Source organism: Hemitrygon akajei, chromosome 4 (genome assembly GCF_048418815.1).
Source record: "Hemitrygon akajei chromosome 4, sHemAka1.3, whole genome shotgun sequence".
Lineage (NCBI taxonomy): Eukaryota > Metazoa > Chordata > Chondrichthyes > Myliobatiformes > Dasyatidae > Hemitrygon > Hemitrygon akajei.
The window spans coordinates 45,048,316-45,074,131 of NC_133127.1; the positions used below are offsets into that span (position 1 = coordinate 45,048,316).

Here is a 25,816-nt window from a genome sequence, read left to right on the forward strand (position 1 = left end):
ATTTACTGGACGACCTTTTAAATTTAAAACCTTTTGTTAATGGTTCTATTACCAGTATCTATAACTTGTTGATTGATTCTAGACAAGACTTCTTATATAAAATAAAAAAAGCTTGGGAGGATGACCTAAATTGTCAGATTTCTGATGATAGATGGAATAAAATTCTTAAACGGGTTAATAAATCATCTTTCTGTGCTCGTCATTCTCTTCTACAATTTAAAGTGGTTCATAGAGCTTACATTTTTAAACAAAAGCTGTCCAGTTTTTATCCGAATGTTTCTCCACTTTATAATAAATGCAACTCTGCTGATGCCTCTTTAATTCGTATGTTTTGGTTTTGCCCTAAAATTGAAAAGTTTTGGCGAGAAGTATTCTATACCTTCTCACAACTTTTTAGGGTCCAATTTGACCCAAATCCCCTTACTGCCTTGTTTGGTATTATTGCAAATGAAGATATTGTGGCGACCCACTTCCCAGCGCATTCGAACCGGCTCACAAATTGGTGCGCGCCAGCACTGAGGCCAGTCCCAAAAAGGGCGCCAAGTCTGCTTCACCAACAAGGGGAAAAGCCCGTGCGCGGGATGGGACTGTGAATACGTGCCCCCTATAGCATTCCCACCCGGGGAGGGCCGGATCAGGAAGGCTTTAAAGCGAGGCTGCTAAGTTTGAATAAATCTCTTTCGCAACTGCAGCTCATCGACTACGTGTCGTTATTTCAGCGCTGCGTGTAGCACACCGCTACAATATAACTTTAAATACTCCTAACCTACTGGTTTTAGTTTTTAACTCTCTTTTAGCAAGAAGAGCAATCTTGCTTAAATGGAAGGAGTCTACCCCTCCTACACATCTTCAATGGCTACGTGATATTATGTCTTATTTAAATTTAGAAAAGATCCGCTGCTCAGTCTTAAATTCGAAACAATCTTTTTATGATATCTGGGGATCTTTCCTAAATTACTTTTCCAATTTATAAAGTTTAACAGTGCACGGACTTTTATGTATATTTTTATCTTCTCTTCTTAAGCAGGTATGTTTTTTTTCTGATTATCCATTATCATCCATAAGCTTTTTTCTTTGGTAGTTGGTAGGGGGTTGACTTTTTTATATAAAAAATTTCTTTTATGATGTATGACCTGTCTTTAAATATTTGATTACAGAGTGGTAAACCTTTATGTGTTATGCTATAACATTTTGATCAATTTTATTACAATATATGAATGTACACAAGTTATGTTGAGATGTATCTATGTGTTGCACTCTAAAAATCTTGTTTTTTTTCTTCTGAATAAAAATATTGTAAAAAGAAAAGAACTGCAGCTAGAGGATGACAGATATATTATTATGATTTTCTTATGCACACCTATGTCATTAGAAATGTTTTGTCAGACTTGGCATGGTCTGATGGATCTACTGGAGTTTTTTGAAGCGGTAACTAAGGAGTTAGATGTAGATAGGACATTAGATGATGTCTTGTTGGCTATATGGACTTCAGTAAAGCATTCGAAAAGGTCCAGCATGGCAGACTGATCTGGAAGATCAGGTTGTATGAGATTTGGGGGAACCAGCAAGATAGTTCCAGGATTGGTTTGAAGATAGAAAGCAGAGTGTGTGGATTGTAGGTTAATTCTCTGTTTGGATGCCTGTAAATAGATGTGTGCATCAGAGATCTGTTTTGGGACCTCTGTTTTCATTATTTATGTAAATAGTTTGGCATGACAAGCAAGTTTGCTAACGAAAATAAACTAGGAGATTTTGATGATAGTGATTTACATAGAGATCTTGCTCAATTATAAAGATGGGCTGAGGAATGGCAAATACATTTCAATTTAGAGAAGTGTGAGATGATGATTGTGGGCATTCATACTAGGGTAGGACCTCTACAGTGAATGGCAGAGTGCTGATGAGTGTTGTGGGACCGAGGGACTTGGGAGTCCAAGTGCATAGTTTGCTAAAGGTGGCCGCACATGTAGACAGAATGGTGAAGAAGTTATTTAGCATGCTGATCTTCATCAGTCAGGGCATCAGGTTTTGGAGTAGGGACATTTTGTTGCAGATATACATGTCTTTGGTGATACTGGGTTTGGAGTATTATGTGCAATTTTGGTCATCTTGTTATATATAGGAAAGATATTGTTAAGATGAAGGGGGTGCAAAAAACGTTGCTCATACTAGAGGGGCCGAGTTATACGGAATTTTGGCCTTGCTGGATATTTATTCCCTGGAGTGCAGGAGGATGAGCGGTGACCTCATCGAAGTTTATGAAATCATGAGTGGATGGTCATAGTCTATTCCCCAGGTTTGGGGAGTCCAAAACTAGAGGGCACAAGTTCAAGATAAGATGTGAGAGATTTAAAAGAGACCTGAGGCATATGTAACTTCTTTACACAGAGGGTCATGAGGACCTGGAATGAGTTGCCAGAGGAACTGGTTGAGATGGGTAGAATTGCAATGTTTAAGAGGGTTTTGAATAGGTACATGGTGGGGAAGGGCTTGGAGAGATAGGAGCCAAATACAGAAAACTGGAAATGGGAGAGAAAATGCTGTGGGTCAGCATAGATCATTTGGGCCAAAGGGCCTGTTTCTTAGCTGCATGACTCTGACTCCATTACAATAAGACAATGTTGCAGAATGTATTAAACTGAGTCCTGTACTGAAATGAATTATAAAGGTATATAACTGTATACAGGTTCACAGTAGTCCAAAGAGGAGCAAATATTAGAAGAACAATAAATCATAGCAACATAATTATTGACACAAAACTCTTCTCCCTCTATCTCTTCATTAAAAATCCTAAAATACAGATTTGCTAAGTATGATGGTTACTTTATTTTTGTTTGTATCCAATCTATTGAGAAGGTTCTTCATTGATTGAGAGGTTTGCTTTATTCGAAGATATTTGACGAGACACGCCACCCCCACAACCCACCTATTTAACCATAGTCTAATCATAGGAAATTTACAATGACCAACTAACCCACTAACAAGTACGTCTTTGGACTGTGGAAGGAAATAAGAGCACCTGGAGGAAACCAACACGTCACAGGGAGAACGTACAAATTCCTTACAGGCAGTGCCAGAATTGAATAGAGAACTTTGATGCCCAAACTGCTAACAGCATTGCACTAACTGCAATATTACCGTAGCACCAAAAGAACTATAAGGCTTGGAAACAGACCTTTTAGCCCATCATGTCCATGATGTCCAACAAGTACCAATCCCATTCAGCAGCATTTGGTCTATAGTCTCCGACAAATTCAAGTGGTTCAAGTGCTCATGTAGATACTCCTTAAGTGTGAGAGTCTCATAGACTTCAGAAAAGGTCCAGCATGGCAGACTGATCTGGAAGATCAGGTTATATGAGATTTGGGGGAACCAGCAAGATAGTTCCAGGATTGGTTTGAAGATAGAAAGCACAGTGTGTGGATTGTAGGTTAATTCTCTGTTTGGATGCCTGTAAATAGATGTGTGCATCAGAGATCTGTTTTGGGACCTCTGTTTTCATTATTTATGTAAATAGTTTGGCATGACAAGCAAGTTTGCTAATGAAAATAAACTAGGGGATTTTGATGATAGTGCTTTACATAGAGATCTTGCTCAATTAGACTTCATAGTCACATCATAGACTCAGGAAGTACATTCTAGGTTTCAACCATCCTCTGGATGAACAAGTTGTTCCTAGGATCCTTTTTGCACCTCTTAATCCTAAATTTGTGCACTCTAATTTTAGGTTCTTCCACTTCCATCAAGCCTATGATGATCTGTCATGATCTCTTTCCTGATTTCATGTTTCCCTGTTTATATTTCTGCTATCATTGGCATAGATTTGTTTGTGCTTAATATTTGCACAGATGTATTTATACCAGATCTGAAGCCAGATCTTTTATTTTAACAGCAATTGTTATTATGGTGAATATTTTATTAAGCTCTGGGGAAATGTTCAAATTAACATCAAAATGCAAGCATGCTTATCATAAATCTAAAATTAATTAGTAAATAATCAGGTCAGATTCTGAGATAATTTCTCACTTTATAAATTTTCTTCTTTTGTGTGGGATGGAGCAGTGAGTAATAGTTTTGTCCATTTTGGTTTCCAGGTTATTAGTTACATTACTGGAGAGTGAGTGTTACGTTTCCAAATTTTTAGCCAATTAGTTGTTAATAATATGTATGTAATAGTGATTTATATCTGAAACAACCAAGTCAGTGTATCAGTCAAAAATAATCAGCCAATTTCTGCAGAAATGAGGATAACAAATTGCTTGGTTAAAAGGAAGATGTATTCACACAGTACAGTATATTTCACTACCTCTTGGCATGTCGAAGTATTTACAGCCAGAGAAGGACATAATAAGTAGAATAGATAATTTGCACATAGCAAGATTCCTCATTCAGGAATGAGATGCAAGACGAAAGGATCTATTATAACCAGAGCATGATGAAACACCCCATACCTTCTTCAGAAAATTGACATGTAGTGGTGCAGCAGATTTGTTGGATGAGTAGATGTTGATGGAGAATTAGGAATGAGAGGCCACACAGGGGAACGTTAGAAAAATTGGGCATAATGCATGTATGAGGGTCCCAACCCTCAAGGCTGACACAAGAACAGTTCCAATACGGACAGAGTATTGTTTGCTATGGTATAAACATGGTGACACCAGCCATTATGGAGACTGAGGCAGTGATTAGATGGGGTTGTAGAAGTATAGAATTTATGACAGGGGTGGACCTAAAATAACAGCATTAAGCATCCCAGGGCCCAGTTGAAGTTTATTTATCTTGATATTGCATTAAATTTAGTTGAATCCACTACACAAAAGGCATCTGAAATAATAATTATGCTTCTTTGACCTGGAGTATCCAAAGTGGTCAACAATTATAGTGGATTCCAATTAATTCAGACACAACAGAACCAGTGCATTTTGACTCAGTTAATCAGCTGCTTCAATCAATAGAAGATGCATGGAAGTTGTAAAAAATGTATTAAAAAAAGGCAAACTGCCATTTAACTGAGTAACAAATTACGTATCTAAATGAAATACAAAACAAATTTGAACACTACCAGTACAACTATGGTACTATAAAACTGTGTATTGGTTCCTAATAGTTAATAGTTCATCCAATGAACACAGGTGTGCTATTTTGATTGACTGTAAATTAACAAAATCAGTGCAGACAACTAGTGTAGATAATAGACTACCTTCATGCAATATTTTTAACGATTGCAACCTCCAGATCTTCATTTACAATGTAACATTCAAGATGATTGCCAATACCTTCAAATTTTTTGTAGGTCCTAACTTGTTGAGTTAGTGAAATTATTTCATTTTCACTTATGGACACTTCTGGCATCTCCGCAGCTGAATACTTGAAACTGCAGTGAGCAAAACAGTTCCAAAATTATCTTACTGCTTATTTTTGGTGAACTATTAGTGACAAAAATACTGCTTTGTGAACACATCACACACAACTGATGCTATTTAAAAATTGCTTGCTGTAAGCACGGTGTCGTGTCTAACAGCAATGCAAATGCATGTGACTGATGTTGGAAACAGTTCAACAACGGTCTCCTGTCCCAATTAAGTGGCATAGTTTCCCAAGAAAACAAAGTGAATCCCAGATATTTTCTTGATTAGTTTTTGTTCTTTTAAGAGTTGTCCCAAATAAGAGCTGCCCTGTTTAACCGATGGCCCAATTAACTGGAATCCACTGTATTTGCATATGAAATGTTTGAGATATTTGATGCATTTCAGAATCATATTTGTTTACCTTGTTTGAATATTTCTCATTATCAATAGGAGTTCAAATTGGTTAAATAGTGAGCTGCAATGGACTGTTTTGGTTTTCCCTGGAGTGTAGAAGTCTATGAAGTGATCGTTTGGAGGTATATATAATCATGAAGGGTATGGATAAGGTGAATGGTCATTGTCTTTTTACCAGGATAGTGGAGTCCAAAACTGGAGGGATAGGTTTAAGATGAGAGGGTAAGGACTTAACAGAGACCTGAAAGGAAACCTTTTCACACAGAGGGTGGTGGGTAGGTAGAATGAGTTGCCAGAGAAAGTTGTAAAGTTGGGGACAATTGCAGCAGTTAAGAGATATTTGAAGAGGCACATGAATAAGAAAGGTTTCGAGAGATATAGGCCATGTGCATGCAAATTGGAGTAACTCAGGTAGGCATCTTGATTGGTATGGAAGATATCAGCCAAATTATCCATTACACTGAAGGTCATCCCATTCTCTTGCTCTTGACCTTGATCAAACATACAGCACTGTTCCTGCACCAATGTGTCACACTACTTCCCAGATAAACAGAGCCTTGAAATTTAATTTCCCACCATGGTTCTCATGATCTTTGATAGCATTATTCCTCACTATTCCTGAAAGCTCTTCCAGCCATGCATCCTCTGGGATATCAGCACTCCTCTAATCTTGGCTTCTGGAATTCAACCTGTCCACCATTGACAATCAGCTGCAAAACCACCAAACTCTGGAATAATGCAAGGCCCCCTTGACCCATGGATTCAAGTTAACCTTGTCAAATCTGCTCTACAGTTCAAACTAAGGTGAGAGGGGTTGCCATCAAGTCACAAAGTTATACAGTATGAAAGCAGGCCCATCGGCCCACCAAGTACCACTAACTATCATTCAAACCAATGCCACACTGATCCTTGGAGGACACAAAGGAAGCCCACTTGGTCACAAAGAAAGTGTGTGAACTCAACACAGACAGCAACCAAGATCAGGATTAAACACAGACACTGGAGCAGTAAGGCAGCATCTCGGTGCCACTGTGTCTAGAGCACCATTAACCAACCAGATTGTGCAGCTTCTTTCAATGGAACTGACTTTGCAATGTTAAGCCATAAAAATAGAATTTAGTTTTCAGTCTTCAGTCATTCGGATCTGATGCAAAATAAAAGAGATACCTATGCGGAACATATCCTGTCTGCAAAGCCCTTTGGTGTTTTCGTGCCATTCATGAAAAATTTCTAGTCCAAATTCCCTGAGACCAGACTACATTTGGATTAACTGATAAATTTGATTATAATCTAGATGGTTAGTGTTTTTCTGTATCTACTGTAATTTAATAATATTATTTGTATGTTCTGGGTAAATGCTATGAAGCTGTATAAAATTTGATGAAAATATTTATTGATCTATTGGTTTGATAACATTTTCAAAATATTTCTTGAAGTGTCATGAAGTTTGGATTTCATGTGTTTAAATGCAATGGACAATCAGAGTAGAAATCTTTTCCAGTGAACATATTGGTGCATTTCAGATGAAGTCCTGATGTTCAGCATGGACATGGTAGACCAAAGAGCTTATTTCTGTGCTGTAAACCTTTACGTTCCAATGGCCAAGAGTCTTAACACTTATTCCGACCCTGTGTGAGGAAGGTATGAGCACTGAAAGGGGTTGCAAGGCAGAAAAGCTGAAGCAGGAAGAGAAAAGTGGGAAAATGATATTTGTTTCCTTAATTTTAATTTTATTATGCTATTGGTTGCAGTACTATCTCACTGCAAGTTTTGTTCAAATGGATGAACTCACTGAGTTACGTAGCATCTGTGAAAGCAAAGGGATGGTCGCCACTTTGAGTTGAGAAGGCAGTCCCTTTGCACGCATCAAGCTCCCAGAGGCTGCTGAATGAGTGGGCAATCTATTTTGAGGGGCAAAAAAAGACTACAAATGCTGGAATATGGAGCAACACACAAGATGCTGAAACATAGAAAATAGGCGCAGGGGTAGGCTATTCGGCCCTTCGAGCCTGCACCGCCATTCAGTATGATCATGGCTGATCATCCAACTCAGAACCCTGTACCTGCTTTCTCTCCATACCCCCGATCCCTTTAGCCACAAGGGCCATATCTAACTCCCTCTTAAATATAGCCAATGAATTGGCCTCAACTGTTTCCTGTGGCAGAGAATTCCACAGATTCACCACTCTCTGTGTGAAGAAGTTTTTCCTCATCTCGGTCCTAAAGGCTTCCCCTTTATCCTTAAACTGTGACCCCTCGTTCTGGACTTCCCCAACATCGGGAACAATCTTCCTGCATCTAGCCTGTCCAATCCCTTTAGAATTTTATACGTTTCAATAAGATCCCCCCTCAATCTTCTAAATTCCAGCGAGTATAAGCCTAGTCAATACAGTCTTTCTTCATATGAAAGTCCTGCCATCCCAGGAATCAATCTGGTGAACCTTCTTTGTACTCCCTCTATGGCAAGAATGTCTTTCCTCAGATTAGGGGACCAAAAATGCACACAATACTCCAGGTGTGGTCTCACCAAGGCCTTGTACAACTGCAGTAGAACCTCCCTGCTCCTGTACTCGAATCCTCTTGCTATGAATGCCAACATACCATTCGCCTTTTACACCGCCTGCTGTACCTGCATGCCCACCTTCAATGACTGGTGTACAATGACACCCAGGTCTCGTTGCACCTCCCCTTTTCCTAATCGGCCACCATTCAGATAATAATCTGTTTTCCTGTTCTTGCCACCAAAGTGGATAACCTCACATTTATCCACATTAAATTGCATCTGCCATGAATTTGCCCACTCACCTGACCTATCCAAGTCACCCTGCATGCTCTTAGCATCCTCCTCACAGCTAACACTGCCACCCAGCTTTGTGTCATCCGCAAACTTGGAGATGCTGCATTTAATTCCCTTGTCTAAATCATTAATATATATTGTAAACCACTGGGGTCCCAGCACTGAGCCTTGCGGTACCCCACTAGTCACTGACTGCCATTCTGTAAAGGTCCCTTTTATTCCCACTCTTTGCTTCCTGTCTGCCAACCAATTCTCTATCCACATCAATACCATACCCCCAATACCGTGTGCTTTAAGTTTGCACACTAATCTCCTGTGTGGGACCTTGTCAAAAGCCTTTTGAAAATCCAAATATACCACATCCACTGGTTTTCTCCTATCCACTCTACTAGCTACATCCTCAAAAAATTCCATAAGATTTGTCAGACATGATTTTCCTTTTACATATCCATGCTGACTTTGTCCGATGATTCCACTGCTTTCCAAATGTGCTGTTATCACATCTTTGATAACTGACTGTAGCATTTTTCCCACCACCGATGTCAGGCTAACCGGTCTATAATTCCCCAGTTTCTCTTTCCCACTTTTTTTAAAAAGTGGGGTTACATTAGCCACCCTCCAATCCTCAGGAACTAATCCAGAATCTAAAGAGTTTTGAAAAATTATCACTAATGCATCCACTATTTCTTGGGCTACTTCCTTAAGCACTCTGGGATGCAGACCATCTGGCCCTGGGGATTTATCTGACTTTAATCCCTTTAATTTACCTAACACCACTTCCCTACTAACATGTATTTCCCTCAGTTCCTCCATCTCACTAGACCCTCGGTCCCCTGCTATTTCTGGAAGATTATTTTCCTGAAGATAATTATTCCTGAAGAAGCACAGCAGGTCAGGCAGCATTTGCGAAGTGAAGTGGACAGTCAGTGTTTCAGGTTAAGACCCTTCATCTGGCCTGAAGGACAGAGGGAGATAGCCAGTATGAAGAGATAATGGTAGACTGAAGAAGGAAGAGTGGATATAGTGACAGAAGCTGGAAAGTGATAGGTAGAGGCAACAAAGGGTCTGAAGATGATGGAGTCTATTTTGTGATGGGACATGACTATTAGTGAGGATAAGCACAGAACTTCCATCGTGCTTTTTCAAAATAAAATGATGAGATCTTTTTAATCCAACTATGTCGACAATAGTGCCTTAGTTTCATTTGATACAGCCTTCCCTCTGTTGTGCATGCCTAGATTTTTGTAATGTTTCATGGGGCTCAAACCCATAGCTCCTAACTCATCGATAGTGAAACAAAGTGATCTATAATTGCTTGGTGTCATTTTTGGAATAGTCTTCCAAGGGCTAAATTGAATTTTTTCTCTATGATACATGTACATTGTTGATATTTATTATACTCTCACAGTGGAGAAATTGTGCAGTTCAAAAAGCAGGCGTAACATTGAAGTAGGATTGAATCCAACGGCATTGACAGTCACTTTCTTTGTTGACAGGATGAAGATTTCTTCCCACAGGAGGGTGTTATGGATCGCACAGAAACACTGCAGATGGACCCTGATGCTGAGGCCTATGGTGCAGTTCCTGGGGTAGGTGCAAATTGTTCTGATTCTGCCTGACCGAGTCTCTCTTTTACTTTTTATATATCTGAGAAAAACCTTTTGTATCCTCTTTATATTATTGGCGAGCTTTCCTTCATATTTTGTCTTTTCTCTCCTTATGGCTTTTGCAGTTGCCTTCTGTTGGGTTTTAAAGGCTTCCCAATCCTCTACCTTCCAACTAATATCTGTTATAATATATGCCCTCTCTTTTGCTTTTATTAAAGCAGAGTAACTGAGATACCTGACTGCATTACTCCAGAACATTTGGAGGGATTGTAATAGAAACTGAAAAATAAAGCAACTAATCATCCAATGCTTAAGATAATTCAATATAAATCTGATTACCATATTCCTGCTCTCTCGCCTTGTACTGTTTAATGTCTTTTGTGCCCTGAAACAAAATGTCTTTTGTGGCCTGTGGATAGCAGCCAGTGAGTGAGTGAGTGGGCCAGTGAAGGAGTGGAGATTTGAGGTTTGACTCGAGAGATTCTGACAGTTTTGGCAGTTGGACTGTGCAATCAAGATTTGAATAGCTCAGCAGAAAGCCATTGATTAGACAATCAAGATTTGAATAGCTCAGACTCAGCAGAAAGCAGCTTATTGGGCAATCGAGGTCAGGTGACCAAGCAGTTTGAAAAGCTCAAACAAATAAATAGAGGGTTACCTCAAGCGGAGCGGCCAGTGAAGGAGTGGAGATTTGAGGCTTTGACTCGAGAGGCTTCGACGAGAAGAGGCTGAGGACGAGCTTCACTCCAAGTGAGGTAAGGCCGGGTAAGTTCCTTTCAAAGGAGAAAGTTTCAAAAGTTGAGGCAAGTATTGGGTAAGTCATGGCAGCTGAGATCGGCCCCCTGGTTTGCTCATCCTGCAGCATGTGGGAAATCAGGGATACTTCCAGTGTCCCTGATGACTGTGTGCAGGAAGTGTGTCCAACTGCAGCTTCTGGCAGACCGCATTGAGCGTCTGGAGCTGCGATTGGATTCATACTGGAGCATCCGCGATGCTGAGAAAGTCGTGAATAGCACGTTCAGTGAGTTGTCCACCCCGCAGGTAAACGCTACACAGGCAGAAAGGGAAGGGGTGGCCACTAGACAGCGTAGCAGTAGGCAGGTAGTGCAGGAGTCCCCTGGGGTCATCTCCCTCCTAAACAGATATACTGTCTTGGATACTGTTGGGGGAGATGTCTCATCAGGGGAAGGCAGCAGCAGCTGAGTTCATGGCACCATGAGTGGCTCTGCGGCACAGGAGGGAAGGAAAAGGAGTGGGAGAGCTATAGTGATAGGGGATTCGATTGAAAGGGAAATAGATAGGCGTTTCTGCGGCCGCAAACGAGACTCCAGGATGGTATGTTGCCTCCCTGGTGCAAGGGTCAAGGATGTCTCTGAGCGGCTGCAGGACATTCTGGAATGGGAGGGTGAACAGCCAGTGGTTGTGGTGCACATAGGTACCAACGATATAGGTAAAAAATGGGATGAGGTCCTACAAGGTGAATTTAGGGAGTTAGGAGATAAACTAAAAAGTAGGACCACAAAGGTAATAATCTCTAGATTACTACCAGTGCCACATGCTAGTCAGAGTAGAAATAGGAGGATATTTCAGATGAATACATGGCTTGAAAAATGGTGCAAGGGGGAGGGATTCAAATTTCTGGGGCATTGGAACCAGTTCTGGGGGAGGTGGGACCGGTATAAACAGGACGGTCTGCACCTGGGCTGGACTGGAACCAATGTCCTAGGGGGAGCATTTGCTACTGCTGTTCAGGAGGCTTTAAACTAATGTGGCAGGGGGATGGGAACAAGTGCAGAGAGACAGAGGGGTGTAAAATGAGGGTAGAAGCAAAAAGTAGTAAGGTGAAAAGTGGCTGGCAGGCAGGCAAATCCAGGGCAAAAAGCAAAAAGAGCCACTTTTCAACATAATTGTATAAGGGCTAAGAGTGTTGTAAAAACAAGCCTGAAGGCTTTGTGTGTCAATGCGAGGACCATACGTAACAAGGTGGATGAATTGAATGTGCAGATAGTTATTAATGAATATGATATAGTTGGGATCACAGAGACATGGCTCCAGGGTGACCAAGAATGGGAGCTCAACATCCAGGGATATTCAATATTCAGGAGGGATAGACAGGAAAGAAAAGGAGGTGGGGTAGCATTGCTGGTTAGAGAGGAGATTAACGCAATAGAAAGGAAGGACATTAGCCTGGAGGATGTGGAATCGATATGGGTAGAACTGCATAACACTAAGGGGCAGAAAACGCTGGTGGGAGTTGTGTACAGGCCACCTAACAGTAGTAGTGAGGTTGGGGATGGCATTAAACAGGAAATTAGAAATGTGTGCAATAAAGGAATAGTAGTTATAATGGGTGATTTCAATCTACATATAGATTGGGTGAACCAAATTGGTAAGGGTGCTGAGGAAGAGGATTTCTTGGAATGTATGCGGGATGGTTTTCTGAACCAACATGTCGAGGAACCAACTAGAGAGCAGGCCATTCTAGATTGGGTATTGAGCAATGAGGAAGGGTTAGTTAGCAATCTTGTCGTGCAGGGCCCCTTGGGTAAGAGTGACCATAATATGGTGGAATTCTTCATTAAGATGGAGAGTGACATAGTTAATTCAGAAACAAAGGTTCTGAACTTAAAGAAGGGTAACTTTAAAGGTATGAGATGTGAATTAGCTAAAATAGACTGGCAAATGATACTTAAAGGATTGACGGTGGATATGCAATGGCAAGCATTTAAAGATCACATGGACGAACTACAACAATTGTTCATCCCAGTTTGGCAAAAGAATAAACCAGGGAAGGTAGTGCACCCATGGCTGACAAGGGAAATTAGGGATAGTATCAAGTCCAAAGAAGAAACATATAAATTAGCAAAAAAAAGCGGCACACCTGAGGACTGGGAGAAATTCAGAGACCAGCAGAGGAGGACAAAGGGCTTAATTAGGAAAGGGAAAAAAGATTATGAGAGAAAGCTGGCAGGGAACATAAAAACTGACTGTAAAAGTTTTTATAGATACGTAAAAAGAAAAAGATTGGTCAAGACAAATGTAGGTCCTTTACAGTCAGAAACAGATGAATTGATCATAGGGAACAAAGACATGGCAGACCAATTGAATAACTACTTTGGTTCTGTCTTCACTAAGGAGGACATAAATAATCTTCCGGAAATAGTAAGGGACCGAGGGTCTAGTGAGATGGAGGAACTGAGGGAAATACATGTTAGTAGGGAAGTGGTGTTAGGTAAATTGAAGGGATTAAAGGCAGATAAATCCCCAGGGCCAGATGCAGGTACAGCAGGCGGTGAAAAAGGCGAATGGTATGTTGGCATTCATAGCAAGAGGATTCGAGTACAGGAGCAGGGAGGTTCTACTGCAGTTGTACAAGGCCTTGGTGAGACCACACCTGGAGTATTGTGTGCATTTTTGGTCCCCTAATCTGAGGAAAGATATTCTTGCCATAGAGGGAGTACAAAGAAGGTTCACCAGATTGATTCCTGGGATGGCGGGACTTTCATATGAAGAAAGACTGTATCGACTAGGCTTATACTGACTGGAATTTAGCAGATTGAGGGGGGATCTTATTGAAACGTATAAAATTCTAAAGAGATTGGACAGGCTAGATGCAGGAAGATTGTTTCCGATGTTGGGGAAATCCAGAACGAGGGGTCACAGTTTAAGGATAAAGGGGAAGCCTTTTAGGACTGAGATGAGGAAAAACTTCTTCATACAGAGAGTGGTGAATCTGTGGAATTCTCTACCACAGGAAACAGTTGAGGCCGGTTCATTGGCTATATTTAAGAGGAAGTTAGATATGGCCCTTGTGGCCAAAGGGATCAGTAGGTATGAAGAGAAAGCAGATACAGGGTTTTAAGTTGGATGATCAGCCATGATCATACTGAATGGCGGTGCAGGCTCGAAGGGCCGAATGGCCTACTCCTGCACCTATTTTCTATGTTTCTATGAAACCTACCTATGTTCTGCTAAGTTTCCACAGCTTCCAAAAGTAGATAGTTCCATAAGTTTACCACTTTCTGAATCAAGAAAATTTATCCTTATATTGGTCTTTGATGTCTTACCCTGCATCGTAAATTTAAAGCTCTGGTTCTTGACATCCCAGCTGAGGGAGAACATCAGCCTTTGAGCCCTTTGTACGTTTCAATAAAATCTCCATTTATTCTTTTGAATTCTGATGAATAAAGGCCTAATCAACTCAATCATTCCTCACATCCCAGAAATCTCAGAATGCACACTGTTTTTCCTAAGGAAAAGGAATCAAAAACTAGAGGACATAGCTTAAGGTGAGAGGGGAAAGATTTAAAGGAAATTTGAGGATACTCTGCTTCACATAGAGAGTGGTGGGTATGTGGAACAAGCTGCCAGAGGAAGTGGTTAAGACACAGTAACAATATTTAAAAGATATTTAGACAGGGTATAGGCCAACATGGGCAAATGGGACTAGCTTATATAGGCATCTTGATGAGTGTGGGCTGGTTGGACCAAAGGGTCCATTCCCATGCTGAATTACTCTGTAACTCTGTGGCTCCAGGTCAACTTTGTGAATCTTTGTTCAATTCTCTCTTATGACACGTGCGTCATTTAGAAGATAAGATCAGAACTGCACACAGACCTGAAGTGTGATCACATCGAAGTATAATTGTAGCTTTGAGATAGGAGAGCAAAAGCAGAGAAATCCTGTACAATGACTTCAACTTATTTAAAATTGCTGCAGTTACTTTTATCTCTGTCCTCTGTTCAAGTCATGGCTCTGACTCCGTAGACAGGGAGAGACACACAACATGGAAACTAACCTTGAATAATGAGTGGGTGTTGGTTGATTGAATGTGGACAAGCTGTCTTCATCTATGTAGGAGTCCTGAACAAAGATGCATACATTGGCCACTAACAGGTTAGTTAAAGAATTTAGGAAGAAATTCTGGACACAGAACTGAGGTAAGAATGTGAACATCCACCATCACGTGGTGGTCGAAAGACTTGCCATTAAGGGAAGTTTTGATAGGTTACATAAAAGACCATAATACTATAAGGTATAGGATCAGAATTAGGCCATTTGGCCCATTGAGTCTGTTCCACCATTTCATCATGGCTGATCCAATTTTCTTCTCAACCACAATCTCCTTCCTTCTTCCCTGTATCCCTTCATGCCCTGACCAATCAAGAATCTATCAACCTTTCACAGGTTCACCACTCTCTAGGCTCAAGAAATTCCTCCTCATTCTCATTCTAAAAGGATGCCAACTGTTCTGAGGCTGTGTCCTCTGGTCTTAGACTCTCCCACCACAGGAAACATCCTCTCCACTTCCACTCTATCAAGACCTTTCACCGATAGCTTTCAATGAGGTCGCCTCTCATTCTTCTGAATTCTAGTGAATGCAGGCCCAGAGCCAACAGATAGTCTTCATCTGACAAGCCATTCAATCCTGGAATCATTTTCATGAACCTCCTTTGAACCCTCTCCAGTTTCAGCACATCCTTTCTAAGGTAAAGTACCCAAACCTGCTCACAATACTCTAAGTGAAGCCTCACCAATGATTTATAAAGTTTCAATATTACATCCTTGCTTTTATATTTTAGTCCTCTTGAAATGAATGCTAACATTGAAATTGCCTTCCTCACCACAGACTCAACCTGCAAAATAACCTTTACGGAATCCTGCACAAAGTCTGTTTGCCCCTCAGTTTTTTTTGCATGTTTTTCTCCATTTAGAAAACAGTTGACTCTTTCATTTCTTCTACCAAAATGCATGACCATACACTTCCTAACACTGTATTACTTCTGCCATTTCTTTGCCATTCTCCGAATCAGTCTAAGTCCTTCTGTAGGCTCTCTACTTCGTCAAACATACCTGCCCCTCCAATTATCTTCATACCTTCATCAAACTTTACAACAAAGCCATCAATTCCATCATCCAAATCATTGACATAGAACGTCAAAAGAATTGGTCCCAACATAGAACCCTGTGGAACCAGCAGCCAGTCAGAATAGGTTCCCTTTATTCCCACTCTTTGCCTCCTGCCAATCAGCCACTGCTTTATCCATGCTAGAGTCTTTCCTATAATACTATGGGCTCATATCTTGTTAAGCAGCCTCATGTGTGGCACCTTGTCAAAGACCTTCTGAAAATCCAAGTACACAACATCAACAGATTCTCCTTTGACTATCCTGCAGGTTACTTCTTAAAAGAATTCCAACAGATTTGTCAGGCAAGATTTTCCCTTGAGGAAACCATGCTGACTTCAGCCTATTTTATCATGTGCTTCCAAGTACCTTGAGACCTCCATTTTAATAATCGACTCCAGCATCTTCCCAACCACTGAAGTCAGACTAACTGGCCTATAATTTCCTTTCTCCAGCCCCTCTTCCTTCTTGAAGAATGAAGTGACATTTGCAATTTTCCAGTCTTCTAGAACCATTCCAGGATCTAGCAATTCTTGAAAGATCATTACTAATTTCTCCACGATCTCTTCAGCCACCTACTTCAGAACTCTGGTGTGTATACCATTTGGTCCAGGTAACTGATCTACCTTCAGACCTTTCTGTTTCCCAAAAATCTTCTCTCTAGTTATGGTAAATTCACACAATTTATGACCCATGACACCTCAAACTTCTACCATAATACTAGTGTCTTCCACAGTGAAAACTGATGCAACATACTTATTCAGTTTGTCTGCTATTTTATTGTCTCCCATTACTACCTCTCTAGCATAATTTTCCAGCAGTCCAATATCCACTTTCGCCTCCCTTTTGCACTTTATGTATCTGAAGAAACTTTTGGTATCCTCTTTAATATTATTGGCTAGCTTACATTCATATTCCATCTCTACCTTCTTAATGACTTTTTAGTTGCCTTCTGTTGGTTTTTAAAAGCTTCCTAATCCTCTAACCTGACTAATTTTTGCTCTATCACATGGCCTCTCTTAGGCTTTTATGTTGGCTTTGACTTCTCTTGTTAGCCACTGTTGTGTCATCATTCCTTTAGAATACTTCTTTCTATCCTGTGCCTTCTGATTTGCTTCCAGAAAATCCAGCCTTTGCTGATCCTCTTTTGTGTCTGCCAGTGTTCTTTTCCAATCAATTCTCTCTCTGTAATTCCATTTACTCTACTCTAATGCTAATACATCTGACTTTAGATTTTCCTTCTCAAATTTCAGGGTAAAATTTGATCATATTATGATCTTTTATCTTAAGCTCTCTAATTAATTCTGGTTCATTGTACAACACCCAATCCAAAATAGCTGATCCTCTAGTAGATTTAACCAGGAGCTGCTCTAAAAAGCCATCTCATAGGTACTGTAGAAATTCCCCTTCCCGAAATTTGGGAAGCAGGAGAAAGGAAGGCAGATTAGGGAGAGATAATTAACATGCAGAGGATGGAGAGGTATATAATAATCTGCAGATGGCCTGTAATCCATGGAGACAGATTGTCCTTAGAGTGTTGAACCAGCTGAGCTTAGGCACATAGCAAACACAAGGGAATCTGCAGATGCTGGAAATTCAAACAACAACACACACAAAATGCTGGTGGAACACAGCAGGCCAGGCAGCATCTATAGGAGAAGCACTGTCGACATTTCGGGCTGAGACGTTAGCAGTGCTTCTCCTATAGATGCTGCCTGGCCTGCTGTGTTCCACCAGCATTTTGTGTGTGTTGTTGTTAGGCACATAGCACCTGTTTTTGATATGGTGGTTGGAGACTTGAGTACTGATCAACAAGAGGATCCCCATCCAGTGCTGCGAAATTACCTGCCTGAATCCCAGGTGAGGTCAGGAACTGCTAACTGAGCTCACGGCTGCAGGTTGATAATCAGTTGAACCTCATTGGGCTGGTCCTCCAGGCAAGTAGAAGGGACAATCACTACAAATGGCTCTCTCTCAGTCTGCCCACCATGATTGTTTAGTTTGAGGGATATGGAGCTTGATAGAGGTACTTTCTACTTATGGGATCTGAGCAGGTCTAATTAAACCAGCATTTATTGTTCATCTACAATCACCCTTGAGAAAGTGCTGGTCATTCACTCTGTTCAATTGCTGGACTGTTGAGCTAAAGGTGTTCATACCAAGTAATAGAAAAGGTTGTTCCAGGATTTACAATGACAGAAGTTAAAGTGAGAGAGATTCGAGATTTAAGTTTATTTATCATACGTTCATCAAAACATACAGGGTAATACGTAAACACGAGGAAATCTGTAGATGCTGGAAATTCAAGCAACGCACACAAAATGCTGGTGGAACGCAGCAGGCCAGGCAGCATCTATAGGGAGAAGCACTGTCAACGTTTCGGGCCGAGAGATGCTGCCTGGCCTGCTGCGTTCCACCAGCATTTTGAGGGTAATATGTAATTTGTGTTAATAACTATTAAGACATAGGAGCAAAATTAGATCATTTCACCATCCAGTCTGTTCCACAATTCCATCATGGCTGATTTATTATCCCTCTTAACCCCATTCCCCTGCCTTCTCCTTTGATGCCCTGACTAATCAAGAACCTATCAACCTCCGCATTAAATATACCCGATGACTTGTGTTATGAACCCCGTAATTGGGTCACTTACCAGCAAAGATAGAGAGGTCCGTTGAAATCTGATGGTACTATTTTTAACAGTATTTAATGGTAAAAATACACAAAAATAATATCAATGCAAAACATACAGATACTCTACGTCGTCAATACTAGATCTAAAAGTGCGGGTATAATAATAATCAATAAGAAATAAGCTCTATCGTTGTCTAGGGGATAATGTATTGTCCGATGGAAATATAAAAGTCACTCAGTTCATTCAGGCTGCAGCCTTTGGTTGGAGTCAAGAGAGAGATTTTAGAAACTTGGCAGCTTTTCCTTTTTATGATGTCGATCCTTCGAAATTTCGTTGGTGTGGGTCTCTTCTTTAGCTAAGCCGTTCTTCCGTGGTAAGGCCCCAATCCCAGGCAAAGGGAAAGGACGCACGCGAGCCCTCCACTGGCTGTCGCTATTAAATGCTGTCACGGGATTTCTAGCGTCTCTCCTGGTGCGTCTAAAGGGGTTGTTCCCCAGACCCTCTTTTATCCTTACTCACGGGGTCTCAGATGTCAATCAGGTTGGGATGATGCAATCCCTCAACCAGCCCACTCTGGTCGTCCCCTGAGGGCTTCAATGAATAGTACAGTACTCAATACACAATTCCGTCTCCAAGAGACAATGGCCGTTGTCAGTGGTTCCGTTCCGCTGAGGCCAGGACACATTCCAAGCACTGTGTATTCTGGACGTCTCTCTCTCATTTCCTGGGTCCCAGACCCGAATTAATAGTGATCTTGCGATTCTCAAAAAGGAGGGGGCTACTTTGTACCCTTCGGCCCCTCAGTGTTGTGGCACATTCGTAACACTTGGTCCCCACAGCTCTCTGTGACAATGAATTCCACAGATTCACCACCCTCTGACTAAAAATATTCCTTCTCATCTCAGTTCTAAATGGACATCCCTGTATTCTGAGGCTGCACCCTGTGGTCCTAGACTCCTCAACAAACAACACATGCGAGGGTGTGCTCAGATCAGCCTGCAAGGAATATGTTTCCAAGGCATGATAGTACCTTACTTGGATGGATCTGGGAGCTGTTGTGTTTTCAATGCACACATAGTAGCTGCATTTCATTGGTGGTGACAGAAATGAATGTAGGACATGGCCAGTCTAGTGAATTGCAGTGTCTTGCACGGTGGTTAGTGTAGTTGGAGCTGTATTCATCCAAGTAAGCATAGAGGACTCCATCACAAAGCTCACTATGACTTACGGAAACTGTAGTGTGAGGTTTAATATTTGTGTACTGATCCAGAATTACAGGACCTCAACTAAAGATCCAATGAGCTTTAAATGAAATTTCAAATCCTACGATAGTAAATTTAAAATTAGGTAAATAAATAAATAAATCTAGAAAGAGTGATGGTAGGATTGTCATAAAAACCTGATATCCTTCAAGGAAAGAAATGTAACACCTTTACTCAGTCTGGCTATTACACTAAGTGCTACGTTTATACGGACCCATGGTATTGAACCTCCTCTGAAATGGATATTCTGTTAAAGTAAACTGTTGTGATAAAAAAAAGTGGCCAAGAAATCTTAAGTGTGCAGTACTATTTTCTGCAATAATTTGCTCATAGAAATTGGCTTTTTCTGGCATGGGGTAGGATTACCACAAATTTTGGCTTGAAATATGCCACTTCAAAAGTTCAAAATTCAAAGCAAATTTATTATCCGAGTAAGTATATGTCACCATATATAACCCTGAGATTCATTTTCTTGTGGGCACTCACAGTAGATGCAAAAAACTCCATAGAATCATTGAAAAACCACACACAGCAAGACAACGAACAATACATAAACACAAAGTACACAGCTTCTTCACCTTTCCTGCCTAAACACCCCCCCCCCCCACCCCCGCTTCCCCTCCCACATCCCTTGATCTTTCCTCTTACTGGTTTTTCACCTGGCACCTACCAGCCTTCTCCTTCCCACCTCCCCCCACCTTCTTTATAGAGCCCCTGCCCCCTCCCTCTTCAGTCCTGACGAAGGGTCTCGGCCCAAAACATTGACTGCTCATTTCCACGGATGCCACCCAACCTACTGAGTTCCTCCAGCGTGTTGTAAGACAACAAACAACCCATATGCAAAAGACGGCAAACAGAAAATACAAATAATAATAATAATTATTATTATAGTAACAAATAAGCAATAAATATTGAGAACATGAGATGAAAAGTCCTTGAAAGTGAGTCCATAGTCTGTGGGAACAGTTCAGTATTGGAGTGAATGAAGTTATCCCCTCTGGTTAACTAGCCTGACAGTTGAGGGGCAATAACTGTTCCTGAACATGGTGGTGTGGGACCTAAGACTCCTGTACCTCTTTCCTGATGGTAGCTACATAAAGAGAGTGTGGCTTGGATGGTGGAGGTTCTTGATAATTGATGCTGCTTTCCTGCAACACTGCTCTGTGTAGATGTGCACAATGGTGGGAAGGGCATTCCCTGTGATGGACTAGGCTGTATCCACTACTTTTGTAGGCTTTTCTGCTCAAGGGCATTGGTGTTTCCATATCAGACCATGATGCAAGTAGTTGGTATACTCTCCACCACACATCTATAAAAGATTGTCAGAGTTTTAGATGACATGCCACATCTTTGCAAACTTCTGAGAAAGCAGAGCAATGATAGATGCTCTGAAATGATAATAACAAGGAACTTAAAGTTGCTGACCTTCTCTACCACTGATCCCCTGATGACGCCTGGCTTATGAAGCTCCAGTTTTCTCCTCTTGTTGTCAATAATCAGTTCGTGGCCTTGATTCCATTGAGTGAGAGGTTGTTGTGACACAATTCAGCCAGGTTTTCACTTTCCCTTCTGTATGCTGAATTGTCACCACCTTTGGTTCGGCCAATGGCAGTAGTGTCATCAGCAGACTTAAATATGGCAATGGAGCTGTGCTTAGTCACACAGTCATAAGTATAAAGCGAGTAGAGCAGGGGCTAAGCACACAACCTAATGGTACACCTGTGCTGATGTTGATTGTGGAGCAGATATTGTCAATCCGAACTGACTGGGGTTGGCAAGTGAGGAAATCAAGGATCCAGTTACAGAATGAGGTATTAAAGCCAAGGTATTGAAGTGTATTCCTTAGTTTTGAGGTGGTGTTAGTATTGAAGACAGAGCTGTAGTCAGTGAAGAGCATCCTGATGTATGAGCATTCACTGTCCAGATGTTCAAGGGTTGAGACAATGGAACAACATCCACTGTTGACCTCTTGTGATGGGAGGGAAACTGGAACTGATTCAAGTTGCTCCTCAGGCAGGAGTTGATGTTTCATCACCAACCTCTCAAAGCACTTCATCATAGTGGATGTATGTGCTACTGGACAATAGACATCATTACAGGTTACCGCGTTCTATAGAGGCACTGGTATAATTGAAGCCTGCTTGAAGTGGGTGCGTACTTCGCACTACTGAAACGAGTGGTTAAAGTTATCAGTGAACACTACAAACAGTTTATCAGCACAGCATTTCAATACATGGCCAGGTACTCCGTCTGGGCCAGATGTTTCCCAGGGTTTCACCCTCCTGAAGGATGATCTCATGTCAGCCTCAGAGACTGAAATCACAGAGTTGTCGGGGCTGTGGGAGTTCGTGATGATGCCTTCATGTTTTGTTGCTTAAAGTGAGCATAAAAGGCTTTGATCTCATTTGAGAGCATAGCTTTGTTGTCACAAACAAGTGAAAATCTGCAGATGCTAGAAATCCAAGCAACACAAACACAAAATGCTGGAGGAACTTGGCAGGCTGGGTAACATCAATGGAAAAGAGTACAGTTGATGTTTCGGCCCAAGACCCTTCAGCAGGACTGGAGAATAAAAGATGAGGAATAGAGTTAAAAGGTGGGGTGGGAGGGTGAAGGAGAGGGAGAAACACAAGGTGATAAGTGAAACCAGAAGGGGGAGGGATGAAGTAAAGAGCTGGGAAGTTGATTGATGAAAGAGATACAGGGCTGGAGAAGGAGGATTCTAATAGGAGTAGACAGAAGGCCAAGGAAGAAAGAAAAGTGGGGAGGAACACCAGAGGGAGGTGATGGGCAGGTAAGGGGATATGTTGAGGGAGGGAAAAGGGGATGGGGCCTAGTGAAGGAGGGGTGTGCCATTACCATAAGTTTGAGAAATCTATGTTCATACCATCAGTGTGGAGGGGCAAATGGACAAGGGAGTCACATAGGAACCAATCCGTACGGAAATCAGAAAGTTGGGGGAGGGAAAGATGTGCTTGGTGTTGGGATCCCATTGGAGATGGCAAAAGTTGCAGAGAATTATGTGCTGGATGCAGAGGCTAATGGGGTTGTAGGTGAGGATCATGTGAAGTGTCATAGATGTAAGTAGAAAGGGTCTGAACAAGGGGGGACAAAACAGAGTTGAGGTATGCAGATATGAGTTCAGTGGGGTAGGAACAAGCTGAAACAATGAGTCTACCTGGACAATGGGTTTGTGGGTCTTAGGTAGGAGGTAGAAATGGGAGGTGCAGGTGCGGGAACTATGAGGTTGTTGGTAGTGGATGGGAGATCCCCAGAGCTAATGTGGTTGGGGATACAATGCCTGGTCTTCCTTAGTGGGGTCCTGTTCCAGGAGTAAGTAAGAGGAGGTGTCTGAGGTTGTCGCTGAGCCTTAGCAAGACAGATGTCAGTATGCAAGAGTACTACAGCACCCCCTTTATCGGCAGGTTTGAGGATGAGGTTAGGATTAGTGTGGAGGAAGTGAGTAAAGTCGCTTGCGTTTACTTTGTAAGAGGTGACAGCATTCCAGACCTGCCACCTCTGTTGAGCGTCCTTCAGTGATTTATTTGGTCTGGAGTCGCCACTTTGCATGTGAGATGTCTTGAAACCCATTCATCCTGACACCCGCTGGTCTTGAGTTGCTTACATGCTGATGACACGACCTCTGACCAGATACACGGAATGACATCACAAACGTTGCAATGCACATTTGGAGCATTGTCAGGAAAGTAGGTGACGATCTTATGATGTATCTATTATTGGCCCTCTCAGAACAATAATTGTGCTAATGCACCAAGCCAGGTGTTAACCTCCTCAGTAGGTTCCTTTATTTACTCACTCCTTCAGCACCCTGCTTGCACTGACACAACTCTCCGCCTCTAACTATAAGCTGTATGGAACTTTGCTGTGACTGGGTCATGACCAAAATGATCATTAAGATGCTGTGTAATTAATATGCTGTGTAACCCTTTAGCTCATTCCCCAACGCCAGTGAATTCCTAAGTGATTAATTTATGAACTATTAATGCAAAATTCCGCCAGTTGGTTGAGAATATGAACAAATGGACAGAAAGATATGAGACACACAGCCACCAATAAGAGCAGGGTGAGTTAGGCTGCTCTGAAATAACCAAACTAATGAGCAAACACGAGGGAATCTGCAGATGCTGGAAATTCAAACAACAACACACACAAAATGCTGGTGGAACACAGCAGGCCAGGCAGCATCTATAGGAGAAGCACTGATGAAGGGTCTCGGCCCGAAACGTCGACAGTGCTTCTCCTATAGATGCTGCCTAGCCTGCTGTGTTCCACCAGCATTTTGTGTGTGTTGTTGTTTTAACCAAACTAATGGGTGTGTTGTTTTCTCTGTACTGATATTTCCCTCCAAAGAGGGAAGGGGAATGGAAAGAAAGTTCTTTTACTTAAAAGCACTGATATTTTTCCAATCTCTCTCTATATAGGACGAATATCAAGAATATGAGCCTGAAGCGTGAGTATCAACAGAATGGGCACACACACCAAGAACTGTTTTCCCCCACTACTCTTTTACCATGTGGAAGTTCTTCAATTCAAATGTGACTAGTTGTAAAATTCTTTTTCCAAGTGTAAGCTTGTTCACAGTGTACTTTAAAGTCTTTTATTTGCTGTAATCCAGATTGTTGTGACTTTGTTCAGGCCCCAACCTCAAGGTCCCTCCCACTGTGATGAGGATCTAGGGACAGGAGCCTCCTTATTCTGTCAGTATTGGGTTGGAAATCCATCCTCAGTCACTTGCATTAAACATGCTGCCATTTAGCAGCTGCACTCACTCTTCCAAAATTTGGTTCTGCTGAACAGGATTTTGAAGTGGAACTTAGAGTACCTCTACACTTATAGCACACAGCTGAGGATGAGTTTATACCCCACTAGTTTTGAAGTTCAATATTATGACATTGTTTACTGCTTTCCAATCTATAAACAAAGAAACTTATGTGAGTGTGTGAGTGCATGTGCTTGTATGTCCGTGCGAGTGTTTGAATGCATGTGCGTGTGTGTCTTTGTTTATGTGTGTGTAACTTTGTGTAACCTATTTATCGCTGTGTTTTCCATGTCAGATGGCTCTGTTGCTGAGGACTTTGTCTGGTGTACAATGTTTGCAATAGCCAGCATGGAGCTATGCACATGAGTATCAACTGTGACACTGAAAATCAGTTTGTGCTGGTGTTTTGATGAGTGTATATAAATATCTGGTGTTTCTGTGAAACCAATTAAATGGAATGTACAAAACTCTCTCCACTATTGAGTCCGTTTCAATGTTGTAGTCATCCTTGTGATTAAATCCACCATTCACTAGAGATATCAGCATGATGTATGTGTGGCCCAATACATTGTGTTGTGTAGAGACTTGATGCACTGAAGTTCCTTTCTCAGCTACATCCGTATCAGAAGGAAGCCAGTCATGAGAGACGCTGCTAAAGGTTCAAGGACGGTGACCCTGGGAACTAAATTCACCTTTGATTGCCAGCACTAAGCACTACTCTGAATATGGATCTTGTAAAATGGCAGTTGGCTACATTTCTACATGGTAGTGGGGATAGGGATTATATCTGTAATTGTCTCGGGGGTAACATCTGTGAACGGGAACAAAAACAGATTATACTGGGAAGGCTCAGCAGATCAGGCAGCTTCTGTAAAGAGAAAAGCTATCAATATGTGTGCATAAAAATGATATTTGTGTCTGCCTCACTGGATATCGTGTGGGTATAAGGATTGTGCTTTCTTTGCCTCACTACACACATTAGGTGTGAATGGGAATTGTGATTTCCTCCTTTACACACTAGCAGCCAATATTCTTGCACTGATTTGGAATCAATGACCTGGTAGTG

The 25,816-nt window shown here is 41.5% G+C and overlaps 1 protein-coding gene across 2 annotated transcripts in view; it reads left to right on the forward strand.

Moving 5' to 3' along the window:
- Positions 1-25,226, forward strand: part of LOC140726294 (alpha-synuclein-like) — a 110,788-nt gene extending 85,562 nt beyond the window's left edge. For both annotated transcript variants that reach the window (XM_073042481.1, XM_073042480.1), the window contains 2 exons: positions 10,056-10,148; positions 24,413-25,226. In XM_073042481.1, the coding sequence (XP_072898582.1) occupies positions 10,056-10,148; positions 24,413-24,445 (126 nt within the window). In that variant the 3' untranslated portion in view covers positions 24,446-25,226. The remainder of the gene's footprint in view (positions 1-10,055; positions 10,149-24,412) is intronic.
- Positions 25,227-25,816: the final 590 nt, after the last annotated feature.